The sequence below is a fragment of the Sciurus carolinensis genome, chromosome 6, assembly GCF_902686445.1.
Source record: "Sciurus carolinensis chromosome 6, mSciCar1.2, whole genome shotgun sequence".
NCBI classification, from domain to species: domain Eukaryota; kingdom Metazoa; phylum Chordata; class Mammalia; order Rodentia; family Sciuridae; genus Sciurus; species Sciurus carolinensis.
In genome coordinates, this window is record NC_062218.1 from 69,067,673 (window position 1) to 69,093,462 (window position 25,790).

The window sequence follows — 25,790 nt, forward strand, 5'->3', positions numbered from 1 at the left end:
CCTCTGATCTCTTTTCTTAGGTTATTTAGTTTAATTTAGTTTTGATTTGTTTTCCTGCCTTAATTCTCTCCTCTCATTTACTTTGCCAATGTTGTATTGACTCATTTTGTCCAAAATCCTATGTTTGCAATGCTGTGTTCACAGTTAATAGGAACACAGATCTTTTTTTCTGAGATACAATTGAAGTATCAGAAGCCTTTGACTTCAATGTGGAGTCCAAATTTTATGCTCAAAATATTTTATACAATTATTGTTTTGTTCTTTAAATGAGTGTACTTTACCCAGGATGGTTTGATGTCAAGATGATATGTAGGTGGTTTAAAATAGTTTTTACAGAAAGAGCGATTGATGATAACATATAAATGGCTTACTAGATGCATATTTGCTAATATAACAGCAACAATCTCTTTTGAAGAGGAAGAGAAATATCAAAGGAATTATACTTATGCTTAAGAATATTCAAAGTTGAATCAAGTCTAGACTACTTGAATGATTTTAAAAAGAATGTTACATAGTGAGCTACAAATATCAGCCTAATCATATATCCATGGAATGACTTTGGTTTCCACTGCCTAAATTTGCTAAGACCCTATTAACCCCAATAACCCTGAATGCTCATTTAACATCAGTGGGCATACAAGTAAGCATGGGAGTGAGGTGGTTAAAAAACCCTGATGTCCAGGCACTTCCCTGACTATAATCTTGGGAAGGGATTTAGGCCTTGGTGTTTTTCTAAGGCTACCCAGGCAACTCCACTATCCTGAATATGATCACTTGAAGAGATTACTGGACTTTCATGCACATTGAATTGAAAGAATGGTTTTTAACAGCATTCTTTTTAATAGAAGAGCCAAATTCACTTCTCAGCCTCTTTATATTTGCCTCTCATCACAGGAGCAAGCATCTCCCTATGGAGTAAGTCAAGTTTGCAGAACTTGAGCACAGGAAGAATTGCAAAGGACATTATTTATCTTTCACTGGGCTTTACCAATCTTTCCAGGCAAATATGTTTATTTATCAGACTAATAAATGAGTGGTTCTGCAGCTCTCTTTTTAGATTCACATGCAAGATTCTCATCATCTTCAAAGAAAAGCTTTTCATAATCTCTAAAACCTCAACCTCAACCTCAAACTCACTTGCTTTTTATCTTTCTCTCCTCCCTACATATATATGACTTTTGGTAGGTAGAATTTGCATTGATCAAAGTCAAAGGGATAATTTTTTTAAAGTCAAAAATTAAAAAAAAAAATAATAAAAAAAACCAAAAAACAAAAAACACAGGGTCAGGAGTGGTGGCACAAGCCTGTAATCTCAGTGACTTGGGAGACTGAGACAGGAGGTCTGGAGTTCAAAGCCAGCCTCAGCAAAAGCGAGGCACTAAGCAACTCGGTGAGAACCTATCTCTAAATAAAATACGAAATAGGGCAAAGGATGTGGTTCAGTGTTCCAGTGCTCCTGAGTTCAATCACTGGTACCCCTGAAAAAAAATTCCCCAAAACACAAATATTGCAAGCAGGATGAAGATCCTTAGAAATAAAAGTATTGGAATATAATATTCTTAGAACTCTATTACCATCCAGGAATCTTGTATTTGTTATTAGAGTGAATAGTTTCATTATTAGGTAGTAGAGAATCTGAACTGTCTATCTTGGGGATACTTTCCCAAATAGACAACAGTTCAGACTGCAACTAAAGCAAAGAGTTAACTTTTACCAGTAGAGGAACCAGACACTGGACCATCTCAGTGAACATGAGAGTAACACAGTTAAACTGAGAAGGAAAATTGCTTGATTCCTAAAAGATATGGAATTGCACCCTGGGCTGCAAAGTTAAAATGTTTCAGATGACGAGTGGCTATGGATGTGACAGAAGTTTACTGGCCTGAAAGAAACACACACACACACACACACACACACACACACACAAATGAATAAACTTGGTTTGCTTTTTAAAGCAATAAAATAAAAAGTATGTGCAGTGTATTTTCATGCCTAAGATTCGGCATGTAACCTGCTTTTAGGGCCCTGAATATTCTACCAGCCAAGAAGCCAAGACTGTAGAATCTTTAAATAACCCTACATGGAAGACTCAAGGAGCCAAGATATGAAAGACAATATGTCAGTTTCTTCATAGTTCATGTTCTTTCTCATACTCCCCAACAATATTTTCCTTTTATTACTTTCTTTATACATAGGGCCATCAAGGACAGGGTTCACTCTACTTAAGAATAGTCTTAGTATTAAACCTTGTCACTTGGTAGGGGACTAAAGGTGTCATGTCTGAACAATTTAGCTTGTTTTTATTTAAGCATTATGAAACTTCATAAGACCCTTCAACATAACTACCAAGTAGGTCTGCATGACCGGGTTACATGAAAGTGACTGCAAAGTGAGCACGATCTTCACCCGTGCGAGAACATAAATGCTAAAATAAGTTTTAATTCACATTACTCTTGGGATATGTTCTTCTCCAAGCCGGTATAATATGTTCCTAATAGGTATGGGGAAACTTTTGAAGTACACTTTTTTTGTTTGTTTGAATGTCAATGACTCAAACTCATTAAGGAGTGTTTTCGTGCAAATCATTGCACCGGCAAGAATCTTGTACCCCAGAATCTATTTCTACATACCAGGAAAATCCAGAAACTATTTTTTCATGTTGAAAATTCAAGGTAGGGATTAAAATACTAGAAAACATATTCCTTGCTATTCTATACTAGAGAAAAGGACTTCAACGAAAACTTTTCTTTTAATTGAGTACTCATGAAATGGTGTCATAAGGTATCTCAGATATATTAATTTAATCAACACACCATAAATATCTGAGATTGCTCACCTAGTAAGCAAAATAAATTATGCTTTGAATTGTATAAAAGAGAAATTTATGTAAAAGAGAGAGTACTACTGATTATTTGTGTGTGCATATCTATATCTACATATATCCAAATACCATATATATATATTTCTTTTTTAACCTTACAAAAATACTCGGAAATACAAATAGCTATGTGTTTACAATCCAAACTCAAAAAATATCATAACAAGGATTTTTTTTTTGTGATCATGCGTTTACAGAGTTTGACACAAAGTAAAATGGCTAGTTCTACAACTCAGAAGAATCAAAAGATACTGCAGTAACACAAAATTGACTTTTAATGTTTACCAGTTCATTGTATCTTACAGAAAATGAAAACATTTTTTAAATACATATTGTTTCTTCTTTTCAAATTTGCACTAGTAGGTATTAAATGCCTTTAAATACTGATTTTCTCTGTGGCTTGATTGTATTTTTCATTTCTTTTGTTGTACACCATTGCTGTTCTGGCAGTAGAGAGCTGTGATACAGTTAATTTTTCAACACAACTATGTCAGTTTTCCATTGATCTTTCTTGGTGCATTCTATGCTACAAACTGATAACTGATTCCCTTTTAATCCTCCTCTCTTTAGTGGTCAGCTACTCCATGAGACCACCATGTTCTTTGGAGTACTGAAATCAAGAAAGCCAGTATGGCTGCCAGCAACCAAACTGGAATCTCCTTTGAGTCTACTTCTAATTGCCAAAATAATAAGCAACTATATTATTGCATAAAACAAAACTTTAACAGGTACCAGCCCCCTTTCTATGAGAGAAAGTTTAAGTTTACAAATGCCATAGTTGGCTAAAAATTACTGTGATAAAATATGGCAGCAGTCATTCAGAGATGGCTTCCAGTGTTAATGTAACAACTTGTTTTCATTCCTATACTGTGTTTTATGAATTACTTCTTTTGATTTGAATTTCAAATGTAATTTGTGTCTCAGTGAAATTTGTGAATATATTTTGTTCTTTATACAGATCATGAGTTAATTATAGATAAAATGATGGAAACAAGATTTTGTAACCCAGCCTTCCATCTCATTTGTCTGATACACTTGGAATTGTAGGCTTGAAAAGCAATTTCTGAACTAGTTCTTGTTTTACCAACTCTCTGGTAGGGATTGTACTAGGATAACTTTTCTTTCTCAAACATTCTCAGTGAAACATCTTGGACAATGAAGTAGGAAAGTAGATATCTGATGAAAAAAAACAACAACAAAATGAGAACATTAAAAAGACCCCTTCTTCAATTAGGAGTCCAAAGAGCATGAAGATTTATTTTGAGTAAAATCAGAAGTTTAAAATTCTGCTCAGCAGAGCTTACTCTGTTAAGTTTTTTTGTTTTGTTTTGTTTTCCAAGCATGGGAAAATGGTGGGCAATTGGTAGAGGTTTTAATCAGTTAATGGTCACTACAGAGATTTTGATCAGCACCAATTCCTATACTTATAAGTATTCAAAAGTTAAGAAATGCTGCTATGCTTAACATTATAAAGGTAAAGTTCTGCAACAATAACTGAGGACTATATACTTGCTTCAATAGAAAGTTTTCCCATTTACATTTCTATAAGATTCTTGTAATATAGGTAATAATGGTTCAAGTATGAGCTTTCTCCAGTGAGTTAACCCTCAGGCTTGAGGTGTTGGAGTTGCTCCTTTGGAAATAGTCCCCTCTTTAAATAATATATTTATCTTATTCCAGACCACTCAGGTATCTAAACTTCAGAAGTGTGAGTTCTATTTATACCACCAGTGTTTGAGTTAAACCTCAAAATCTCTTTTGATTTATAGTTTTGCATAATTTGCATATCCAGACTAACTTAAATATGTGCATGCATGCATACATTGTCATCCTTTATTATTAAAGCATCTGAAAATTTTCAAATATGCTTTTGATGAAAGAAAGGATCTACTTTTATTTACAATATTTTGTCTAGATAATATATGAATATAGTTATGGTTTCATGGACTTCCAATTGTTTTATACCTTCCACACACATAACTCTATATTTATAGAGTAAATTTATTAGAATTATTACAGAGCTTTAAATGCAACCACAATCAATTCAGGAAACAGATTTATTTACTCACGTTCACGGGAAAAAAATCTACATAAAAACATTCATGAAAGCATTCCAGCTATGTCATACTTGGATTATTATACTAAATCCCATTTATTAGAACTCATTGCAAAACAATGGGAAACCATGAAATGTAATTTGAATACAAATATTGGTCCCTGTGGGGTCTCAACATGTCATAGAAATATAGGAAAAGAGAGCTATATTGAAGATTGGAGCTGCTAATATGGAAAGTTGGTTTTTGGAAGCTTGACTTAACTTTTCATTTAAAGACCTGAAGATTTTAGTGTAAACTGTTTGATGACAGCTTTAGCATTTCATTTATGCCCAATAATGACCAGCGAGAAAGTGATACTTATTTTGTTTTCTATTTGGATGGAGTTTATAACTACATTGTTTGACTTTCTTCCCCAAACATAGGCACCATTTGGGATTTGCAGTGTATATTCAATAGATATAATAAGAATTTTGAAAGTTGGGTCCTTTTTTCTTGATTAGGCAAGTGTATAGTTATTCATTCCTTTAATGATTTAACTTTTTAATGTAATGTAAATAAGAAAGAAATATTAAATAAAGTTATTATTATATGATAATAATGTTTCATAGGCTAACACAAAATCAAGCTGCTAATTTTATAATTTTTCTGTCCAGCAGTTTATCTATGTAACTGCCCTGAGTGGATGCTAAATGCTGCTTAGCAAAGGGCCCTTAGAATTTAAATATAACTCAGTAAAGCTACTCAAAAGATAAAACAATTCTCGACATATGTAATTTAATTAGAAGAAAGTAGGAGTCTCTCAATGGTTAAATATTATTTGCTTATTTAAGTCTCATACTACATATAAATGGGATTATTAAGGAGTTTTAACTGTGCTTATTACTATGCATTTGAATCCATATGAATTCTTTTTGGTCAAAAAGGCAAAATTTTAAAGAGTAAAATACTGGAGACTTGAAATATTAACTTTTAGAAAAGTGTAGATTGTTCCCTTGTGAAACTGAGTTTTGTGCAACCTCACAGAATCTCAATTTATGTAAAGAAGTCTGTATTTCAAATCTGTTGCTCTAATTTTTTTCATCATAGTGCATTTCAAAATTGTAGAAATGTGTAAAACTTGTGCTTGTGGAAGCTGCTGTTCTGAGTAGCTTTACTTTCTTTAATTCTAGCAATTTTCAAGCTATTGCATGCCCCGTTCATGAAAGAATACTTTGTTGGGATGATGTAGCTTAAACATTTTGGCTCGAAAGCCTCCTTATGTAGAGCTTCCCTCAAAATTATATTAATTTATAATATATATTGGATGATAGCTTTACAAAAACAAATTAATGAATTGGTTTTTATGAAAATGACTCTTTACAGTAAGTAAAAAAGGGTTGTCACAGTTTTGGTAACTTGCATGAGTTCATACTGAAAAAAAAAAAAAAAACCTTTCACATGTTCTTAACGACTTTAAGACAGATGCGCTCTAGGCGCACTCTCAGTTGTAAGCTCTGAAGCAGTAGACACCATACAGCTTATGCTTTTTATCTGGGAAGCCCACAAAGCGCACTGCCGCCTCAGTGGGACTGCAGCGCCTTCTTGGTCTAGAGATAGGATAGCGGACGCTACCATCCGCCAACCAGCCAGCATCGCAGCGGTCATAGCCGAGAAGTTTCCAGGCAGCAAATATCTGGCCCACTTTGGCAATCTGAGCACCATCATTGAGACAAGCTTGCACCGCTTCATCATAGGTCAGCTTGGTGGGGTGGATCAGATAGTAAAAACGGCCTGTGGAGGAGGAGAGAGAGACAAATCAATGGGCTTGTCTGCCATCTAGCCACACAGAAATGGAAGGAGACAAAAACAGAAGTGCGTCTCAATGAAGGGAGTTGCAAAGCAATGTTTGTGAAGTTTCTGGAACGTAGGATTGTCAATTAAATGTAATACCCCTGGGTCTCCATTAAATTCATCTTTTTCCTCATCCCTTAATATGTGTTCAGACATACTTTTTATAGCTTTAAAAAGAAAAAGGCGATGACAGATGCAGTTTCTCTTAGCTAATTAGTGACTAAAAGAGCCCTTCTGTGGCATTAGAGAAGACAGAATCCCATGTTAAAAGCAAGGGCTATTTAAATTCTAGCTGTAGCAAGACTGAACCCCAGTACAAGTTTCTGGAGAGGCAAAATTTGAATGTGAAAGGATCAAAAAACATTCCTGACATAAAAAGTCCATTTGAAAAAATCAAAAGCCCTCAAGTTCTTTTCATTACAGGTATCAATAAGACATTATTCTCATTCAAAGACTACAGTATGAAAATGCATAAAATACAGGAAGTCACTTGCCACAAATAATACGTACTCAGAATGTAAACGCAGTCTGTGTTCCCTGACTAGTAAAGACGATGAATTCACTGATTTTTTTCACTTCCTTCTTTTGAGCCCTGACACTGTCGTTTCTTGATTTCATAAGAAAGACAAGTTAGTCTTAACCACTTCTTGCATAGAATTAATTACTGAGATACTGTTGATATGTGTTAAATACACATAAAAACACACAGGAAAAACTTCTCTGTTATCTCAGTTTCAGGTTGAAAGCAATCACATCCTTTTATTTGATTACATATGATGATGTGATGTCCCACTGACCTTCACTAAATACAGGTTATTGAAGTATAAATTAATACCTACTAATTTTTTCTAGGTTGAGAGGATGTAGTTGAAAAAAAAATAGACATCACTGGAGCTTTAACTAGAGAATTAGTTCTATAATCTATACCAGGAGTCAGCAAACCACAGCACACAAGTGAAACTTGTCGTCTTATGCGTTTTGGTAAGTGAAGTTTGCTGGAACGTAGCCTTGCCCATCTACTCAGTATTGTGTGTGACTGCTCTGTGCTACAATATACAAAGCTACGTTGAATAGTTGCAACAGAGAGCAAATGGTCACCAAGGCTAAAATTATGTACTATTTGACTGTCCACAAAGTCTGTTGATCCTGACTCCTTTCTGTTTTCTTCAAAGTATCAACAGAAACCTGAAATATAAAATGACCAGGCCAGGGTTTCCTCTGTGGGAACATTACCTGTGCAGTACCTTGGGCCCCATGCTTGGTTTAGTGCTCTGTAGTCACCCACCCTCTTAAAGTTCTTAGTCATTTTTTAACAAAGGGCCCACATTTTCATTTTGCACTGGGCCTTACAAACTGTGTATCCAGTTTTGGATGGGGCAAGAAAAGGCTGGGATTGGGTGACTATAAGAGACGAGTCATCAAAATGGATGTAAACTTTTTTTTGGCTTTTGCTTCCAATGTTAGTTCTATTTTATTTCTCTTGCTTACTCCCCTTCATCCTGAGCTTTGCTGATTATCGCATTGTAATTGAGAGGGGGAGAGCTTGTATGATAAAGAAGCACTCTTTTTTCAATGGGGAGAGCCACAGCACATGGAGGGTGCACAGTGGCAGCATCTCCCCTGGCTATAAGAAACAAAACCCCGTACCATGTGATAGTTTCAGATATTTCATAATAAATACTGAACCCCCAAACCTGGGATCATTGGAAGTATGCAATTTTTGCTTGAATTATACGTATATTTTCAAGAACTTTTAATATCTTTTCAAACTAGACCAATATTTCAAAGTTTTTATTTTTTTTAAGGAGATAATACTTTAGTAGCCAAATGCAGTGTTGAGTGCAGCTTGGTCTCTGGGGTAGGAAAGAAGGCAGTGAAGTTCATATCTTACCATTGAAGTTGGATGTAAAACAGAAAACATCGTATCTGCTTTTATCTTTGTCCCAGAACCCGTAGTTCCTGACGCCAGGCACCGTGTTCTGGCCCCCACAGGGCTCTCTAGGCTTTGTGATAGGGTATTGCACAGACCCATCACTGAGCCAGCCTGCATTGCACCAGTCCAGACCGCCCCGCCAGGCATCGTAGAGCTGGTCGAAGGAGGCAATCACAGCATCCTGGTCCAAACAAGCCTGTTGTGCCTCATGGAAATTGAGATTGTAGCGCCCCAGTCGTGGAAAGTAAGGGAATACCACACCTGTCCAGAGGAGAATGCAGGGGGTGATTAGTAGCACAAAAAAGGAAAGACCTGAGCAAACCTACTTCACTGATAAAAAAAAAAAAAAAAATAGACTCTCCATCAGAAGAGGTAATTTTGGTCAATTGCAACAACTGTCCATAGTTCCTTTCCCCTTCAAACAACCTCTCAGCCCTAAGGATCTCATGAGAAACTACTTGATTGATAATGCAGGGATTGGCTGCCTTTGCTAAGAGTTTGATTCAAGACTTCAAATGCTTCTGTTTGAAAATGATTTGTTTTCAGATTATAGTTTCCCAATAGTCCTCCCTGGGAACTTATCTACTGTTATTGGTTACTACCCTTGTAACAGGAGTTCTTTCCATCTAGGAAAAGCCAGTACTGAACAGTAAGAGTAGTGAGAAATACAGTGCATGGAGAGAGGGTATTTATTAAAATTTACAATGTTTTTGTTAGTAATTATTCTTGGAATTAGTGATTAGTTTTATCTAGTCTTTGAAATGTATAAACATGCTAAAAAATTCAAACATGTATGTTTATTATATATATGTGTATGTGTGCCTATGTATTACATATTATCATATAATAATGCTCCTGTTCCCTCATGACTATACGTATTTTATATATATATATATATATATACACACACACACATATACACTCATACACATATATGTTTCCTTTTACCTGTGTTCCTAAAACCTTGCAGACCACTTTGTGGGCTTCTTGTTTGGAGAAACTCTAAAGGGAATTTGCATATCCAACAAAAACCCAATTAATAGTCTTATTTCATATTAATAAGATTAGTTTGTACAGGGAAACATTCCCCTATTAAGCTCTGTGACTCTCTTATCTGTTAATGTAGCCTTTAATATTATTGTTTTTCTGTGCTTGAAAAGTACAACTAAAATAAGAGTTTTCATTCAAAAATTTTTCCATTACTATTTTTCAGCTTCCATATTTACATAATGCAAACTGAAAATAAGGTTTGAAAAATAATTTTATTACAAGTAGATATTTTTTAAAAATTTCTCTAAACTTGCCCTGTATGATATAAGCACAGCATAGGCATCTGTTAACAGGTTACTATTGAAGAGATTAAATATTAAAGAATAAAATTCCTTATGAAATGTACACAGTATGACTTCACATTCACTTTGCCTGGGAAGATGAATGGCTTTCAAAAGCATTTCTGTTGGTAAACTAATTATGGGAGTTGATTGAGCTATCCTTCAACATTGTAAACAGTTTCTTAAAGGTCAAGGATTACCAGATTAAGAAAACAAAACTGTATCTTTTACTGGACTTTAAGAAAGATCATGTGTCAGAGTATCTCCCCCATAGTTAATGAAATAATTCAGAATGATTATATTTCTAAATATGATTATAAGTGATTTGTATTTTAGCATATGAAAAGCACAAGCTTATCCCACTGACTTAGTAAATCGGTGGGTTATATCACGTATACTACTTTACAACTGTGGACCCTATTGAAAATGATGTACAATTCATGGAGAGCATGGTTACAGTACACAGGAAATATTACTTTTATAAATTGTCTTGGAAGATTACAAAAAGAAATTTCAGTAGCCTTGAATCAAGTCTAAATCCTGAAGGACTCTGTAGGACACGTTTGTCCCACTAGAACAGTCCAGCTGGCACTGACCACTGGAGGCAGAGATCCAAGAAAGCTTCCTGATCTCATTCTGCTTTCTCAGGTTCTTGGCTGAGGGATCTATAAGCTGAATGGGAGCCAGAGGAAGAAGGAAAAGATTCCCTTGGTTGCCACTGACTCCTGCTGTGGCAAGAGGGAGACAGAACCTGGAGAAGGCTCTGTCTAAGAAGGGCTGTGCCCAGGCTCCAAGCTAGGAACTCAGTGAACACCTGGAAAGAACTACTCTGCTTCTGTCCCTTGTGACTACTGTCTTCTTTCCTCGGCAACACTAGGAATGCCCAGGAAAAGGAGACTATTCCATTTATCCAGTAGTGGTGCCTTTGGAAGCTAGAGTTCAAATGACAAAAATCTCCAAGTATCTCACCCCTAAGAAATAAATAATTTGAGTTGCCTTCCTTTTCCCAAATGGCTAAAGATGGAAGCAGTGGGAAAATGGGACATTTTAATTTATAGTAATATTAAAGAACTGGAAAACTCTTCAGGTTTAAATTTGCTGTAGTGTACTCTGGTGGATACTTATAGAAATTATGGGACATTTTTCTTTAGTAATTTCTCCTATTTTATATTTCTGAAATAGGATTAATTTCCAAATCCTGTGTTAATATATTTTTATATGAGTAGCTTTCAAATTTCACATGGTTTCATAAATCGTTTCCTAAAGTAAAAGTGAAGCCTCATGTTAAATTTTGGTGTTTTTCAACAATAGCATAAAGTGTAAACTTACTATTGTATCCACATAAAACTTTGCTTAACAAATTTTAATTAATGTTTGATGATGCTGGAAAAAAACATGTTTCAAGTAAATCACAGTCAGTTTCTGTGCCGTAAGCAGCCTAAGTTTTTAAATGTATATTCTGCATATTTACTTAATTTTAATTTCAAGTGGTTAAGATTTCAACCATCTTAATTCAGAATTCTTCTTGTATCTGGAAAAATGTGTAATTCCTGCAGTTGAATTATGGAGTTCATGGTTGCTTTCCTGAAGTGTTATAAAAATAAGAAATGTTAAACTTTCACAGGTAGGAAATAAGGATTTAGAACTTTTTTCCAAACCATATCTGGCTCATTTATCCTTTGTTCTTATGTCAGAATATAATCAAAGCTCTTTCCTTTTATGTGAAAGGCTGGTATGTATCACTGCAAAGGCGATTAAGAGGATGACACACCACATGGAAAACAATTATAGTAAATGATATGAAGAACTTAGTCAGTTGAAGTACATTCTGAGGATACAGTCTTTAAGATTCATAATCACACAGCTCGATTCATCCTATTTGTTGGTAAATAAAAATTTGTTAGGCATATGAAGGGTTTTCTTGTCTTGATATACATAGAAGTTATTTTCAATAACACCATAAAGAAAATACTTCTGGTAATAAAAGGGCAGAGATCATGTAGTATAAATAATTTTACACCGCTTAGTGCCTCTTATAGTGCCCACAAGTGCTATGCACATATCTGAAATTATTTTTCTGTTTTTGAATGTTCTCAGACTATATGTTTATATGTCTGGTCACATTTTCACTAATAGAATATTAATACAGTGGACTTCTAATCTTTCCCTATGGAAGGGGGATGGGAATAGAAAAGACAGTAGAATGAATCGGACGTATCTTTCCTATGCTTATATAGGAATACATAGTCAGTGTATCTCTACATCATATACAACCACAATAATGAGATACTAATTGGAACAAGTTATACTTATTCTATGTATAACATGTCAAAGTACACTCTACTGTCATGTATATCTAGAAAGAACAAATAGATAAAAAATAATATTTATGCAATGGAAGATTAGAAGGGCAACTTCTTGTTTTTAACGCTGTTCAGCTGTTCACTGTATTTGTTGACTGCTGAAATAAATTCTGTAGCCCCTATTACTACTGGATCCCTAGTGACTCCTCTTATAATATCTGTATAAAGCTTATTCTTTGTGGCATGCTGTTCGTAGCAATGTGGTTAACTGGTAGTGATCAGAAGACTATCCTATCAAAATTCTGTATTCTATAAGGATTTGAACTTCAAATGAAATCACAAAAAATACAATGAGGGCTAGGGTTGTAGCTCAGTGGTAGAGTGCTTGCCTAACATGTCTGAGACACTGGGTTCGATCCACAGCACCACATAAAAATAAAATTTAAAAAAGGTATTGTGTCCATCTACAACTGAAAACAAAGTATAATGATAGCCACAAGAATAAGACAAAATCTATAAGAATAAAATTTGTAGAATTTTGATCAATAATATGAGGACAGTCTCCACATAGTATGGGACAGATAATCAAGGTGCAACAAATTATATGTATAAGAGGTTGAAAGCAAAAAAAGACAAACATTGTGGTTATCATTTATTAACCTGTTAAGGTCCCTCTGATAAAGAAAATCAGGTCTAAATATTAAGTAACTGTCTTTTCTAAGACAACTACTTCTTCTCTCCTGAATAATGTCAATGCTCATGGATATTAGTGTAAACCAATAAAAACTGGAAGTACAGCTGGGCACAGGGCACATGCCTGTAATCCCAGTGGTTTAGGAGTCTGAGGCAGAGGATCCCAAGTTCAAAGTCAACCTTAGCAACTTAACAAGGCCCTTAGCAACTCAGCATGACTCTGTCCCAAAATAATAATAATAATAATAATAATAATAATAATAATAATAATAATTTTCAAAAGGTTTGGGGATTTGGCTCCATGGTTAAGTACCTGTGGTTTCCATCCCTGGCACCAAAACAAAACCTGGAAGTACAAGGTCACATGTAATCAGGAACCAAGAACCCAAACAAAGACAGACCAGGGAAATTCACAGAATTGCTCTTTACAGCATCATGCAATTACTAGACATATAAAGTTAATAAGTCTCCTAACACATGATGGAATTTTGCGGAATTCTGAGGACTTATGGGATTCAGAAGGACAAATCTTCAGTGATATGCTTGTAGACCATATAGGTAGTATTTCAAAAGCCACAGATTTGTTGTAGGAGCTGAAAGGAGATTCTAACAAACACATTATTTATAATTTTACAGAAGGAAATTATTCTATCAAAGCAGCCAAAATTTATCCCTTAATGTAAAATACTGCTGAAATTCAAGAAAAAGAAGATGGCTTGAGATAACATAAAAAACAAATGAATGAATTTTCCCTAGAGGATGAATATTGTACAGAAAGGAGGCAAGGAGGGGAAAGACAATTTTCATCTATATAGCTCAGCAAGCATGTTAGCTTTTGAACCTACCAAATGTATTACATGTTCAGGAAACAGAATTTCTCTCCAAAATGGCTTAATCAGTGGGTATTAACTCAGAGCCATTAAAAAAGATTACTTCTTTACAAGAATATTTATATGACTCAGAGGTTACTTTTATGTTAAATTAAGTTTTTGGAGTCATTGTAGAGAATATAAGTACACGCATTTTAGTGTGGATGTCCTTTATAAAAATTGCCATTATTTTGAAAGTGAGATAATTTTAGAAACATAATAAAAAAAGAATCCAATTTGAGTTTCTCAATAACCATATAATGAGATTTAAATTTTGAATAACATAAGGCAATTTCCAAAAATTATTAATTCAGTTTCCACTGTGTTTCTCCTAGATGCAAATAGCTTCAATTGTGTACATAAGCATTGTGTGTGCATTTCAAATATGAAAGCTGAAATCGTAGGTGGACTGCAAAATAGAGAAGAATAGAAAAACATGCTGGGTGCGCACTTTTGGTTTCTCACATTATTACTATGGTAACCAGTACACATTACTCCTAATGAAAACAGAGTAGTGATTAATTACTATTTCTAAGTTCAACATGCTTTGTGGATACCTACCTTGTAAGTCTAGGGCTACCACAGCAGTATCGTCTTCTAACCCTTCAATCACCTCACACTTGTACCTCCCATAATCCTCCAGGGTGAGGTGTGTGATTACCAGAGAAGCATCATTGTCACTGCCTCCTTTCAGAAACACTCTACCCTGGTAGCCTCCATAGGTTTTCTTGTGATATCCCATGGAAACAAAAACATCCACTTCCTTGAGGTAATCTGAAGTTAGCTTGGTCCACTTAATTCGGATTTTGTGGATTCCTGAGCCAAATGCTGTAGGGTCTCGATAAAATTTACATGGCAGTGTAACGTTGCCACCTCTGTGTGAGAACACCTTGGCTTGTTCTGCTTCCACAAGTAGACGGGGGCCATTTTCTGCTATAGTTAAAAAAAGAAGAAAGAAAAGAAAAGGAAGAAAGAAAGAAAGAAAGAAAATAATCATTACATGTGTTTTCTCACTTGTTTTGTATAATGAAATATGTTACATACACAGGATATCTGACAAAAATAGCTTTGATGATGATCTTCTCTATATAATCTTTTAAAGGTTTTTATTAGTACATTATAGTTATACATAAAAGTACAGTTCATTCTGACTTATTCATAAAAGCATACAACATAATTTTCTCCATTTCCCTTTTCATCCCCTCCTCTCTGGTCCCCTTCTTGCACTCTTGCGGTTTTCCTTCTATTTATTGTTTTTTAATTTGGTACAAAATGGTTATACATAAAAGTGGACCTCATTTTGATGTATTTATACATGCACATAGCATAATTAAGTCAATTTCATTCTGCAGTTGTTTCCCTTTCCCATTCTTCCTCTCTCCCCCTCAATCTCTTCTACTCCACCCTTCTCCCCTCTATTTTCATGAAGTCTCCCAACCCCTTTTGGTCCTTGTTTTTCTCTGGGTTACACATTAGGAAAGAAAATATTTGACCTCTGAATTTTTGAGTCTGGTTCATTTCACTTAGCATGATGTTCTCCAGTTCTATCCATTTACCAGCAAATGAATGTAATCTCTTTTGAACCATTATAGAAAGGTACCTGTAAAATTTAGAAAGTATCTATAAGGTAGTCATTTCTTTTAAATCACTGAAAAAGGGGAAGATGTACATTATAATTATTTAAAAAAATTGAATTCAAGACTCCATTGTCATTTGAAGTTTGATGATTTCATAATAAAATCTATTTATATTTCTGGTTCCATTTTTCTTCATTTAAATTTCAGAAATAAAGAAACAGGTTCAAGAGAAGTGACAGAATTCCAAGATTATTTCATTAATATAAACCCCAAAATTCCAAGGTCAGAAGGTCAGGTAATCCCACCTGTGCATTCTACTAGAGTAAGTCTGTATTACATTTATAGGAAAAATATAAAGCAGTATGATTCACTTTTATTGTATGGCTCTGGTCAAAGAATTCAAATATCCTCAAACTTATGGCTTCTATTTAAACATGTACCTGTGATTGCTATTCTGGAGCATTTCAGATAATGTGTTTATATTTCATTTCCACTCAAAAGATAGACTTCACGAAGGTACTTTTAATGAATACTGTTAACAAACTACAGATTTTGAAATATAGTCTTCAAAATTTGAACGTTAAAAGTGTACCCACAGTTATACTTGTTTTTCTGATTAGCCAAAAAATTATCTGCTGCTTTACTCTCTTTAAATGTTCTTCTACTACTTCTTTTCCCTTTCTACTATGTCTTATTTTATAGTTTTCTTATCACTTCTTCCTTTCCTTGCCCCTTTGTCTTCCTCCTCCCTCCTCCAAGGATTTCATTGCCTTTCAAAAAGCACCACAATATTCCAAGTCTGCCAAGTCTGCAGGGCTGCCATTTTTTTTTTTAAGAAAGTCAGCTGCTATTTTCAGATCTTGGCTTTCTCTGGGGTTTCCCCTGGTTAGCACAATGTGCTTTTCACCTTGACAAGGTCTCTTGAGGATGTGCAAGATTCCAAAATGAGAAAGCAACATAACAGCTCCTGGACTCATACATTTTGTCCATACACAGTTTTCAGAACTGCAATGCAGCTTTGAAGCCCTTGCAGCAGTAGGTATTGAATATTGATAGGTATTGAATAATCTTTGCCCTGAGTCATTTAAGATGTACAAATCATCAGGAAAAATAACCATTAGCCTTGAGACAGATCTCAATACTTCAGTTATTTAGTGGCATTTATACATAGGATGCTGAATTTAAGATAAAATGTCTCCAGTAATAGATGTTCCTTTGCTATTTTTATCATATTGCTCTCAGAATTTATATTTTAAAATGAGCGTACCATTTCATTTACAAATGATCCCCTATCGTCAAAAACTAAAAAGTTTTACAAGCCATCAATGCTCTCAGTTTCAATAAATAATGAAACAAGAAAATAATGACTTTACTTAGTATTTAGTCAAAATGAATCATAAATCCAGCTGATTAGGCATTTCCTTTATATTTTATTCTACAACTCCTTATTCAGGGCAAGAGAACCTCAAAAGATGAAATATAAACCTGTTTTCATTCTATCTTTCCTAGAGTCCCCACCTCCCAACACACACACAAAATATCCCCAATGACTGCATACAATTTCTATATAAATATCTTTAGTCTTCTATCTGGGAAGAGAAAAAAGTGCTGTTGACTTGGTTTGCTCAGTAATGCCTGATGGTCATAGGTTTCCTACAGTGTCTCAAGGAGACACTGGGAAAGTAGGCCTACCCATCCTGGGATGAATTCAAATAGGGCACATGCAGCTTTCAGAGGTCTCAGTTTCATGATTATTTCAAGTTGTTTAATTTAAAGTTGAAACCACCCAGTGGTTTGGGAGGCCGAGGCAGGAGAATTGCAAATTCAAAGCCAGTCTCAGTAACTTAGCAAGGCCCTAAGCAACTTAGTGAGACACACACACACACAAGCCCCAAACCAATCCCCAAATGCACTGAGATATACGATAGAGTAGTAGTTAATAGCAATGGCTTTTGTGTGATATAGACCTTAGGTAAGGTTAGCCTTACTTCCTCAATTTGCTACAGTCTTTAGCAAGGTGTGCAAGCTCAGCTCTAATTTCCTCGTGAGTTATATTTGGTAATACCTATCATATGTAGTGGACCTAATCCACAAAAAGCACTAAGAACAATGCCTCACCAAAAGTAAGTGTATACTATCTGCTAACTGTTCCTATTGCACAGCTTTTACTCTGTATGTCTGCAATAAAATACCACTCATCACTGAGCATAATTTTGCATATATAAGCCTTCCATTTACCTATGTATAAAGTTTTAAACCATATGGAATGAAAAATAAATACACAAAATGCCACCTGTGTTTTATAGGAGACTTGGAAATTTGTGTGGTTTAGCATAATCATAAACTATTCCAGAATGAATACAAGGTTCTGAATGTTTTACAAATTAAAGAGCTAGAGTAAAGATCAAAACTCTTGTACAAGGGCTGAGACTTATAGTGCTTTTCCTCTGTGGTTAGCTGTGAATTTTTTCATAGTATTTTAGTAGAGTACACTCCAGACTGTTTTTCTACTCCAGCACTGTGAGTGGAGGATGGCTTATGTGGTGTACTAGTGAACATTGGTCAGACACCAAAATCCACTGTGACCTTACACAAAATCATTTTTCTAGAAAGTATGCCAAAATATATACAATCCTAGAATTCTTATTTCTTCAGGGAAGAATTGAGGTAATACATGCCAGAAGTTCCTGCCTGAGATTCAAAGAACCCTAAGAATGTTCTGTAACACAGTTAGTGACAAATGAGCCATTGATGCATATTAACCTAAATCCCCAACATGACCTTGAGAGTAATGTTTTTGATCTCCTTGTTTTCAAAAGATCTGGCTACAGATTATACAGCCCTGAGAAGGGCTAGAAGGAGTGGCCTGTTTCAGAACAGGAATTTGTGGAAGAATGAGCACTGGCCACTAAGTCAAGAGCTCTCTGGATTCTATCACGGATTCTACTACGGCTCAGCTCTGAGAAGTCCACATCCTGAGAACTTACTACTGTTATCAGATTATATGTCGCAGGCTGTGATCACAGGAATTTGCAGGGAAACAAACAGAGCAGGGAAGGAGAGAGGGAAACTACGAAGTCAGCAAAAAAGGGAACCAAGAATGTTGACAACAAACTGCACAGTATTACCTGGAGCAGGTGTTGGATCTGATGGATTTAAAAACCCGGATCAGTTTGAAATTCATGCTTAAATCAAAACTGTTTGGTCAACAGGGCAGTCGATAGCAATTAAAATGCAAAATATAAAAATAAACCCTGATCATTAGGATGCGTATTTCTTGTTTTTCTTTTTCTTTCTTTTTTTTTTTTTTTTAAAGGAAAGAATAAATAAAACTAAGTGGCACAGCTGTTTTCCCTTTGTCTTTCAGTGCTAAAACACACTTAAGCATAGGGCTAAAGACTTTGGTGATTGTGCCTTTGAGCAAGGCTATATATTCAAAATATAAGGCTAATTGGGGAAATTAAAGATGTCCAATGGGTACTGGATTTTTTAATGCAACTCCTAAGTATAAAATTCCCTGCTTTTATTAGTGAGGGTCAATGACAGTGACTTGAAAGATTTGATGCCCTTCAAAGCCCAGAGTTGTCTCCAGGGGAAACAGCAGGGCATGGTGAGAACACTGATGGGGACTCACTGAACTGGGGCCTTCTTATTATTTTACGAATTCTGCTGTGAAATCTGGAAGATATCATTCAGTTTCACCAAATAATGAAAGCAATGGTGTGACCAAACTACTGATCATTGTACTTTATAATTGAAATGAAGCCCTTTAAACAATAGGACAAAAGCAATTGCAGAAAATAATATTAACAAAATGCTATTAAGCCATTACCTGTAGTTCTTGGTTCTATTAAAAGTAAAATTTTTATTGGCAGTTCATACACAAAGAAATTAGGGTGACAGAAAAGGAGAATGTGCTGAGGATCAAAGTTTGTCTTTTTGAAATGAATTATGGATTGTGCAAGATAATGAGTCTTGATGTTGGTTACTTTGATCACTGGTGTATAAATGAAGTAGACTTCAGACTTTTGGATTTCTTAGGCCAGTTTAAAAAGAAAAAACCTGGGGACTTATTGAAACTGGCTAAATAAAATGCTAAATACCAGACATTAAAATATATCCCTCCCAAAACAAACAAACAAAAAAAAACCCGAAAAAAACCTTGACTGCATCATTTAACATTTTTTTGTTTTGTGTATGTGTATGTATGTGTACACACACACACATAAATGTGCACCGCTTTAACCATAGTTGGTATACAATTCAGTGCCATTAATTACTTTAACCATGTGGTATGATCATCATCACTATTTCTTTCTAAACCTTTTTCTTACCCCCAATCTGTGCTAATTTCTCTCTTGACATTACAAACTCATAGGCATTAATTCAATTGTAAGCTCTGTCATGAGTCATTTGAAAAAAATTGCACAAGGTTTTAAAAATAATTCCTTATTTTTGTGACATTTGTTATCACTTCCTTAAGTTTGGGCATGTGAGACCAACCTTTGGAAGCTGTTATCTTCCTTAGGGTAGCCAAAGTTGGCTATAGAATGAACAACAAGAACAGCCTTGAATCCTTATCACTGCACTTACCATAATCTATTGAAAATGATCTACCTATCCAGTTTAAATTTTCCATCTTCACTACAGTGCCTGCCATGCAGTCTGTGAATGATATAGAGTGCGTATTGAGTTATAATGGCAGACATGGATTTCTGAGCTTGCTTTGGACCACATTTTAGCTCTACAATGAATAGAGTTCATAAGAATAGTTAAGCATGTTAATACTTAAATAGAATACTAAACATTTTATCTCTCACTACAATTTAGATATTATATTTGCATAGGATTCATAATTTAGGAAAAATTAAAGAGTGCCTTACTCATTAACCTTTAACTTTTTATAATTATTTTTGTTTCCTTTAGACTAGAATGAATCTAATTGCTCCTGAGACTGCTCTTCTGGAGTCAGAAGTATCCATCTGTGCTGGCTGACATCAGAAACCTTTATATGTGCCCTGTCTCTCCTCCCTGTTGCCACTCCTCACCTCCATCCAGCCTTTGCTGTCCTTTCAGAGTGCTTGTAATTTGTGAGAGTCAAAGCATTAGCTTCCTTCCTCAGCTAATTCTTGAATGCAAAGAATTTTGAGCCTCTTTTCTAGAAGAGGGCAGTAGAGAAATGATCTGATCTCATTCTTGTCCTGTGCCCTCATCTACTTGATAAAAGATTGAAATCTTGAATTTGTCTCTGGCCTACTTTTGCTTTCATCTGGAGTTCAAATTTGGTCTGTAGACACACAAGTATATGTATGTTTCTTACCATTTGTGTAAATCCAAAAGATTATATGTGGTCTTGCATAAATTACACTTGAAAGTATTCATCAGAAACTATCAGTCTTGGTAACCTGTGGGAAGGCGAGGTGGAAGTATGGATAGAGGAATGTATGGGAAATTTTTACTGTGTATATTTCCATATTTTTATAATCTTGGACCATGTGAACGTATTGTGTATGCACAGACTAAATAAATTTTAAAAATTGAAGAAGTTTATTAAATTTACAAAATTTGAATAACTAAACCAAAAGCCCTTTTTAGATTATCTCTAGAGAGATACACAGGAAGCTAATAGCCATGACTACAGTGTATTGTTTTAATGAAAGGACTGTGTTTTTGCAGGTTTATCACTCTATTAATAAAAATGATATCTTTAAACACTTTCCCTATTCCTTAAAGTATATTGCAAAGGAAGCAGACTGTGATCAAGCTTTGAGACATAAAGAAAAAACCCAATGCTGAAACAGAATAAATGAAGATTTCTCAGTCATGTACAGTCATTGCTGCTATTTTTCACCATCTGTGACACTGCCTTTTGATCTCACCCCAGACTCCAGGCTCCTTGATAATACTCCTTCCAGTCATTTCACCCCTCCTCTTTCCAGGGGCACCTCTGTACAGCCCCTCTAATCTCTCTTAACACTGTAACCTCTTTGTTCCCTACTCTTTCCTGTCAATCTTCAGCTAAAACAAATTGCCTAGAATCGTATTTTTACAATCTCCTCAAGTGGGATGTGCTCTTCCTGTGGAGACCTGTGTTATCTGATGTAATGTACTATGGAGCATTCTTGTAAGTATCACTCAAATTCATCTTCCTCCTTTGCCTTCTGGATAAATTGATTCTGTGATGGGAAACTGCCCACCATCAAAACGCAGAATTGTTTTGGGTGATGATGATCATATACTGTATTATGTTTTGTCATTGTCAATAATAAAAATAAAGACACATGCCTTCACTATTTGGAGCCCCAAGGCTTATTTACAGCAATATATAAAGAAAAAAATATTTAAGGAAGAGTGGAATTTTTTTTCCCTTCAAAGGGCATCTTAGGCAAAACTTTGTCATATAAGGCTGATAAAATCGGGCCTCTCCACTTCAAATGGGAATCAAGAGACTCCAATGAGCTCTAGGGGTTCAACTGAGCACAGTGTAAAAATTGTAGGTCTGATACATCCACCTAAAACTCTGTTAATGCCTGAAAAATATCCTATCTCTTCTTAATTCCCTTTAGCACATCTTTTTATACCAGGAAGAAGTAAAGTGTGCAGAGGGAGTTTAGCTGTATTTTGCTGACAGAGTTCTTCCACACTGATTGTTATTCTACTGCTTATGTCAGCAGTTATAGGATATTAGTTAAATATATGGACTATGCCTCTTATGTTGTCACTTAGCCCTTCTATGCCTCAGTTTCCTCATCACTAAAATGGAATAAATGGATCTTCTCTCCAGGGTTCTCCTGAGGGTTCAGTGAGGAAATATACACTGAGAATATACCCGAGTACCTGGCCAGCAGTGAGTGCCAAACAATTTTCATCCTTACTAAAAAATATCTACTGAATGTCCAAAGTGGGTCCAGTAAATGAAACAGCTCCTATCTTTTACATTTCCTTTATTACTGTGCCCTTCAGAGGACAGTTCCTAGAAAGTATTTGTTCCTAGAAATTTACATCTTGTCAGCTCTTGAAGATTTTCCTACTGCAGTGGTTTTTAACAGGGTAGACATAGTACATTTTAGAATAAACACATTAGAAGTCTTTTTAAAAAAGTCTCTATTTCTCTGTCTCATCTCTAGGGCTATGTCTCCCTCTGTTTCTTTAATTCAATTTATTTCTCCTCCTCAATTTCCTGGAGGGAGGTGTTTTCAGTCTTTCTTTGAGTGGAATGTATGTATTTATAGCCACCACCTCACCTTTACTCCTATTGAAAATCACCACAGAAGTGTATGGAACAAGTTTCTAATAAGGCCCAAGATCAAATTTTCTTTTCATAGTGATTTGTTTCTACAGTAACATAGTTAAATAAATTGAACAGGATAAAATTTAAGTCATTTTTACCCATTGATTTACTCAAAATGTACCAAAAAAGGGAGTGAAGGTTAAAGTGGAGGCTGTCTGGTTTATGTATGGGTTTGGAGCATAAGAACTAGACTGCTACACGTGAATATCAGCTTTACTTCCCAACAACCTACTTAGCCTTTCTCAACTTCAGTGAAGAGAACCAGATTTATGCAGTGTTGTGGTGAGGACTAGATGAGATGTACCAGGCAACACACTTTCCTTAGTGCATCACACATGGTAAGTGACTCTAACTGTCAATATCAGTGTATTACTGTTTTTCCATGAATACTGCTATAACTGACCCAAGTACAAGAGATGACTTTAGTATGTTTGTTAACTTAGAGTTGTGTTCTCTGGTTAATAATTTTTAGAATTTACATTTATCCATATTCCCAAAGATTCATAAATAACCAGTGTTTAATTATTATTACCTTACATAGAGGGGAAAATACTAAATCAGGTTATCATAGGAAGATTATAGAACACAAAAGAAAATAAAATTTGAATATTTCACTAACATGTTGAATAAAATATCCTTCAGATAATCATGCTTTCCAGAATTCTGACTGTAATAAAGTCTCTCTCAAAGATTATAAAGAAACTAAAATCTAAGCATGAGTCATTCTTTATCACAGTTATTCACATACACACTAATTATTGAAAATATCCCATCATGTGGTAAAGGAGTGGAGCTCAACCCCACTTGCTTCCACTCACTCTGTGGTGAAATGTAAGATCAAGTAGGAATTCACAGAGGGCACAGTTGTTTTATGTACTGATAAGGCTTAATATGAAAGATATCAAGGTAATATCAATAATGAGTCAATATTTGAGTCAAAAGGAATAAAGAGGAAATTTGCTGTTTTATTTAGTAAGCAATCATCAATCTATATCCCATAATGGATCAGCTATTAAATAAGTTGAGTGCTAACAAAACAAGAGACAAGTCAAATGCAAATGCTCAGTCTGGGCAAGGGTTGGGGGAATGAAGGGACCCCATGGATCCTAACAGTAGGGTGAAGAGGGTTGTATCCATTGCTGAGCACATGCACCATACCATAGGGACAGCAGACAACCAGTCCCCACTGATTCTGTGCTGAGGGGAATAGAGGTCTTTGGATTTTCTACAAAGGCTAAAAATGTAAGTTCTAATATAAAAACTGCCCAGCATCAGTGAAGACCTGTAGCATCTAACCTACAGACATCATTCATGTGTTGATAATTTCAAAATGCTCTAGCATTGTACTTTTTCCTTAGTTAAAAAAAAAAGCAATAACCATCTAGCTTCTGGTAAGTTATTGGAGGTCAAATAGTTAAGTCCCTTCTTCCTTGCCCAAACCTGTACTTCTCCTAGTCTTCCTTTAATTTAGTTTATGTTTCTGTTATCTATCCATTTGCTCAATCCAAACATCTAGACACTGTATTCAAGACATATCTGATTCCCTTTACCTCTGCATCCAATCTATCAGTAAGTACTGACATCACCACCTCCATTTTTTAAAAAAATCTCGTCATCTCCATCTTCACTGTTACCATCCCAATTCATGCAACCATGATTTATCCTGTGAAGTATATTGATACCCTCCTAGAGTCATCTTGCCTTTACACACTGTAATCTGTTACTTGCATAGTCTTTTATAATTTAAAATCATATTACGTCACTCCCTTGCTCAAACTTACCAATCATTTTCCAAACATTTATACTAATATCTGATCTTTGCACTCTGTACCACATATAAAATGCAATCGTCTGGCTCCTGCCTACTCTTCCAATCTCATCTTAAGCCAAGCTTCTAACTGCCAGGCTTCATTCCAGGTTGAAACACCTGAAATAGTTGAAACACCATTCCAGAGAATTCATGTTTTTCACTCTTTCTACTTGGAATGCTTTGCCTCTGGTTTTTGATGTGAGCATTTCTGGCTCAATAGTCAGGTCGCAGCTTGATCTTTACTCTTAGTGAGTCCTTCCCTGACTCTTCCCTAATGGAGCTCACCCCAATGCTCCTGGGTACTTTGTCTCAAAACCACATTTTCCTTTAAACCACTTTGGTACATTGATGCTTGTTTTCATTTATTCATTCAGTTTTACTAATTGTGGCAAATAATTTGTCATAAGAAAAGAGTTAAAAGAGCTTGGTTTTTGAGCACATTTTGATTTGACTATATTGTGGGTACCCTATAAAAAACTTACTTTATGCATCTTTTAAAACAAAATATTCTATTTACATGGAAATATTTATATAAAGCATTAACCATCTAATTAGCTTTGCAGTACTTTAAACTAATTAAGACCCTTTGTTAATGACTGCATAATAAGAGACAAAATAAGCAGAGACACAAAAATAATATTATGCACGTTCTTGGAGATTAAAAACCTGTCAGCATAATTTATAACAGTGTTCAAAAGAAAGTAAAAAGTAATTGCTTATAATGCATATAATACTGGGGGAGAAAACTTTAAAATTTATCTATGCTGAAAACATGCAAAAAAGAAAATAAAGGAAAAAAGACTTGTGAAAGCATTCATTTTTTTTTTGTTAGCAATGTTACTAGTCATAATCATGAAACCAAAGACAAATATAATCACATAACAAGAAAAGAGGTTTATGTACTATATTGTATTTTACAAGGAAATATACATATCTTTATACATCTATCCTTTCACTTGCTATTTTTCTACCATTCATTAACTCAGAGGTGAATAGAGAAACATACTTTCCACTGCTTTTTCCAGGTATAAACCAAGCAAGGAGGTAAAGCAAGCACCATTACAAACAGAATCTCTAGAAGCAAAAATTGGCTCACTTCTAGGACATGTTTTCAACAGTGCATTTAATCTTTCAATCATTCTTCAAATGAAAGTCAATCTCTCCATTTTTTCCATCCTCTTCATCTAATTTGCACACTGGACAGCAGTAGAATGCTTC

The 25,790-nt window shown here is 35.1% G+C and overlaps 1 protein-coding gene across 3 annotated transcripts in view; it reads right to left on the minus strand.

Annotated features, from left to right (window-relative positions):
* Window positions 1–3,175: 3,175 nt before the first annotated feature.
* Window positions 3,176–25,790, minus strand: part of Hapln1 (hyaluronan and proteoglycan link protein 1) — a 77,831-nt gene continuing 55,216 nt past the window's right edge. For 2 of the 3 annotated variants that reach the window (XM_047556076.1, XM_047556077.1), the window contains 3 exons: window positions 14,456–14,827; window positions 8,657–8,959; window positions 3,176–6,705 (listed from right to left, as the gene is read on the minus strand). In XM_047556076.1, coding sequence (XP_047412032.1) covers window positions 6,416–6,705; window positions 8,657–8,959; window positions 14,456–14,827 — 965 coding nt within the window. In that variant the 3' untranslated portion in view covers window positions 3,176–6,415. The remainder of the gene's footprint in view (window positions 6,706–8,656; window positions 8,960–14,455; window positions 14,828–25,790) is intronic. The other variant, XM_047556078.1, reaches the window with a different exon arrangement.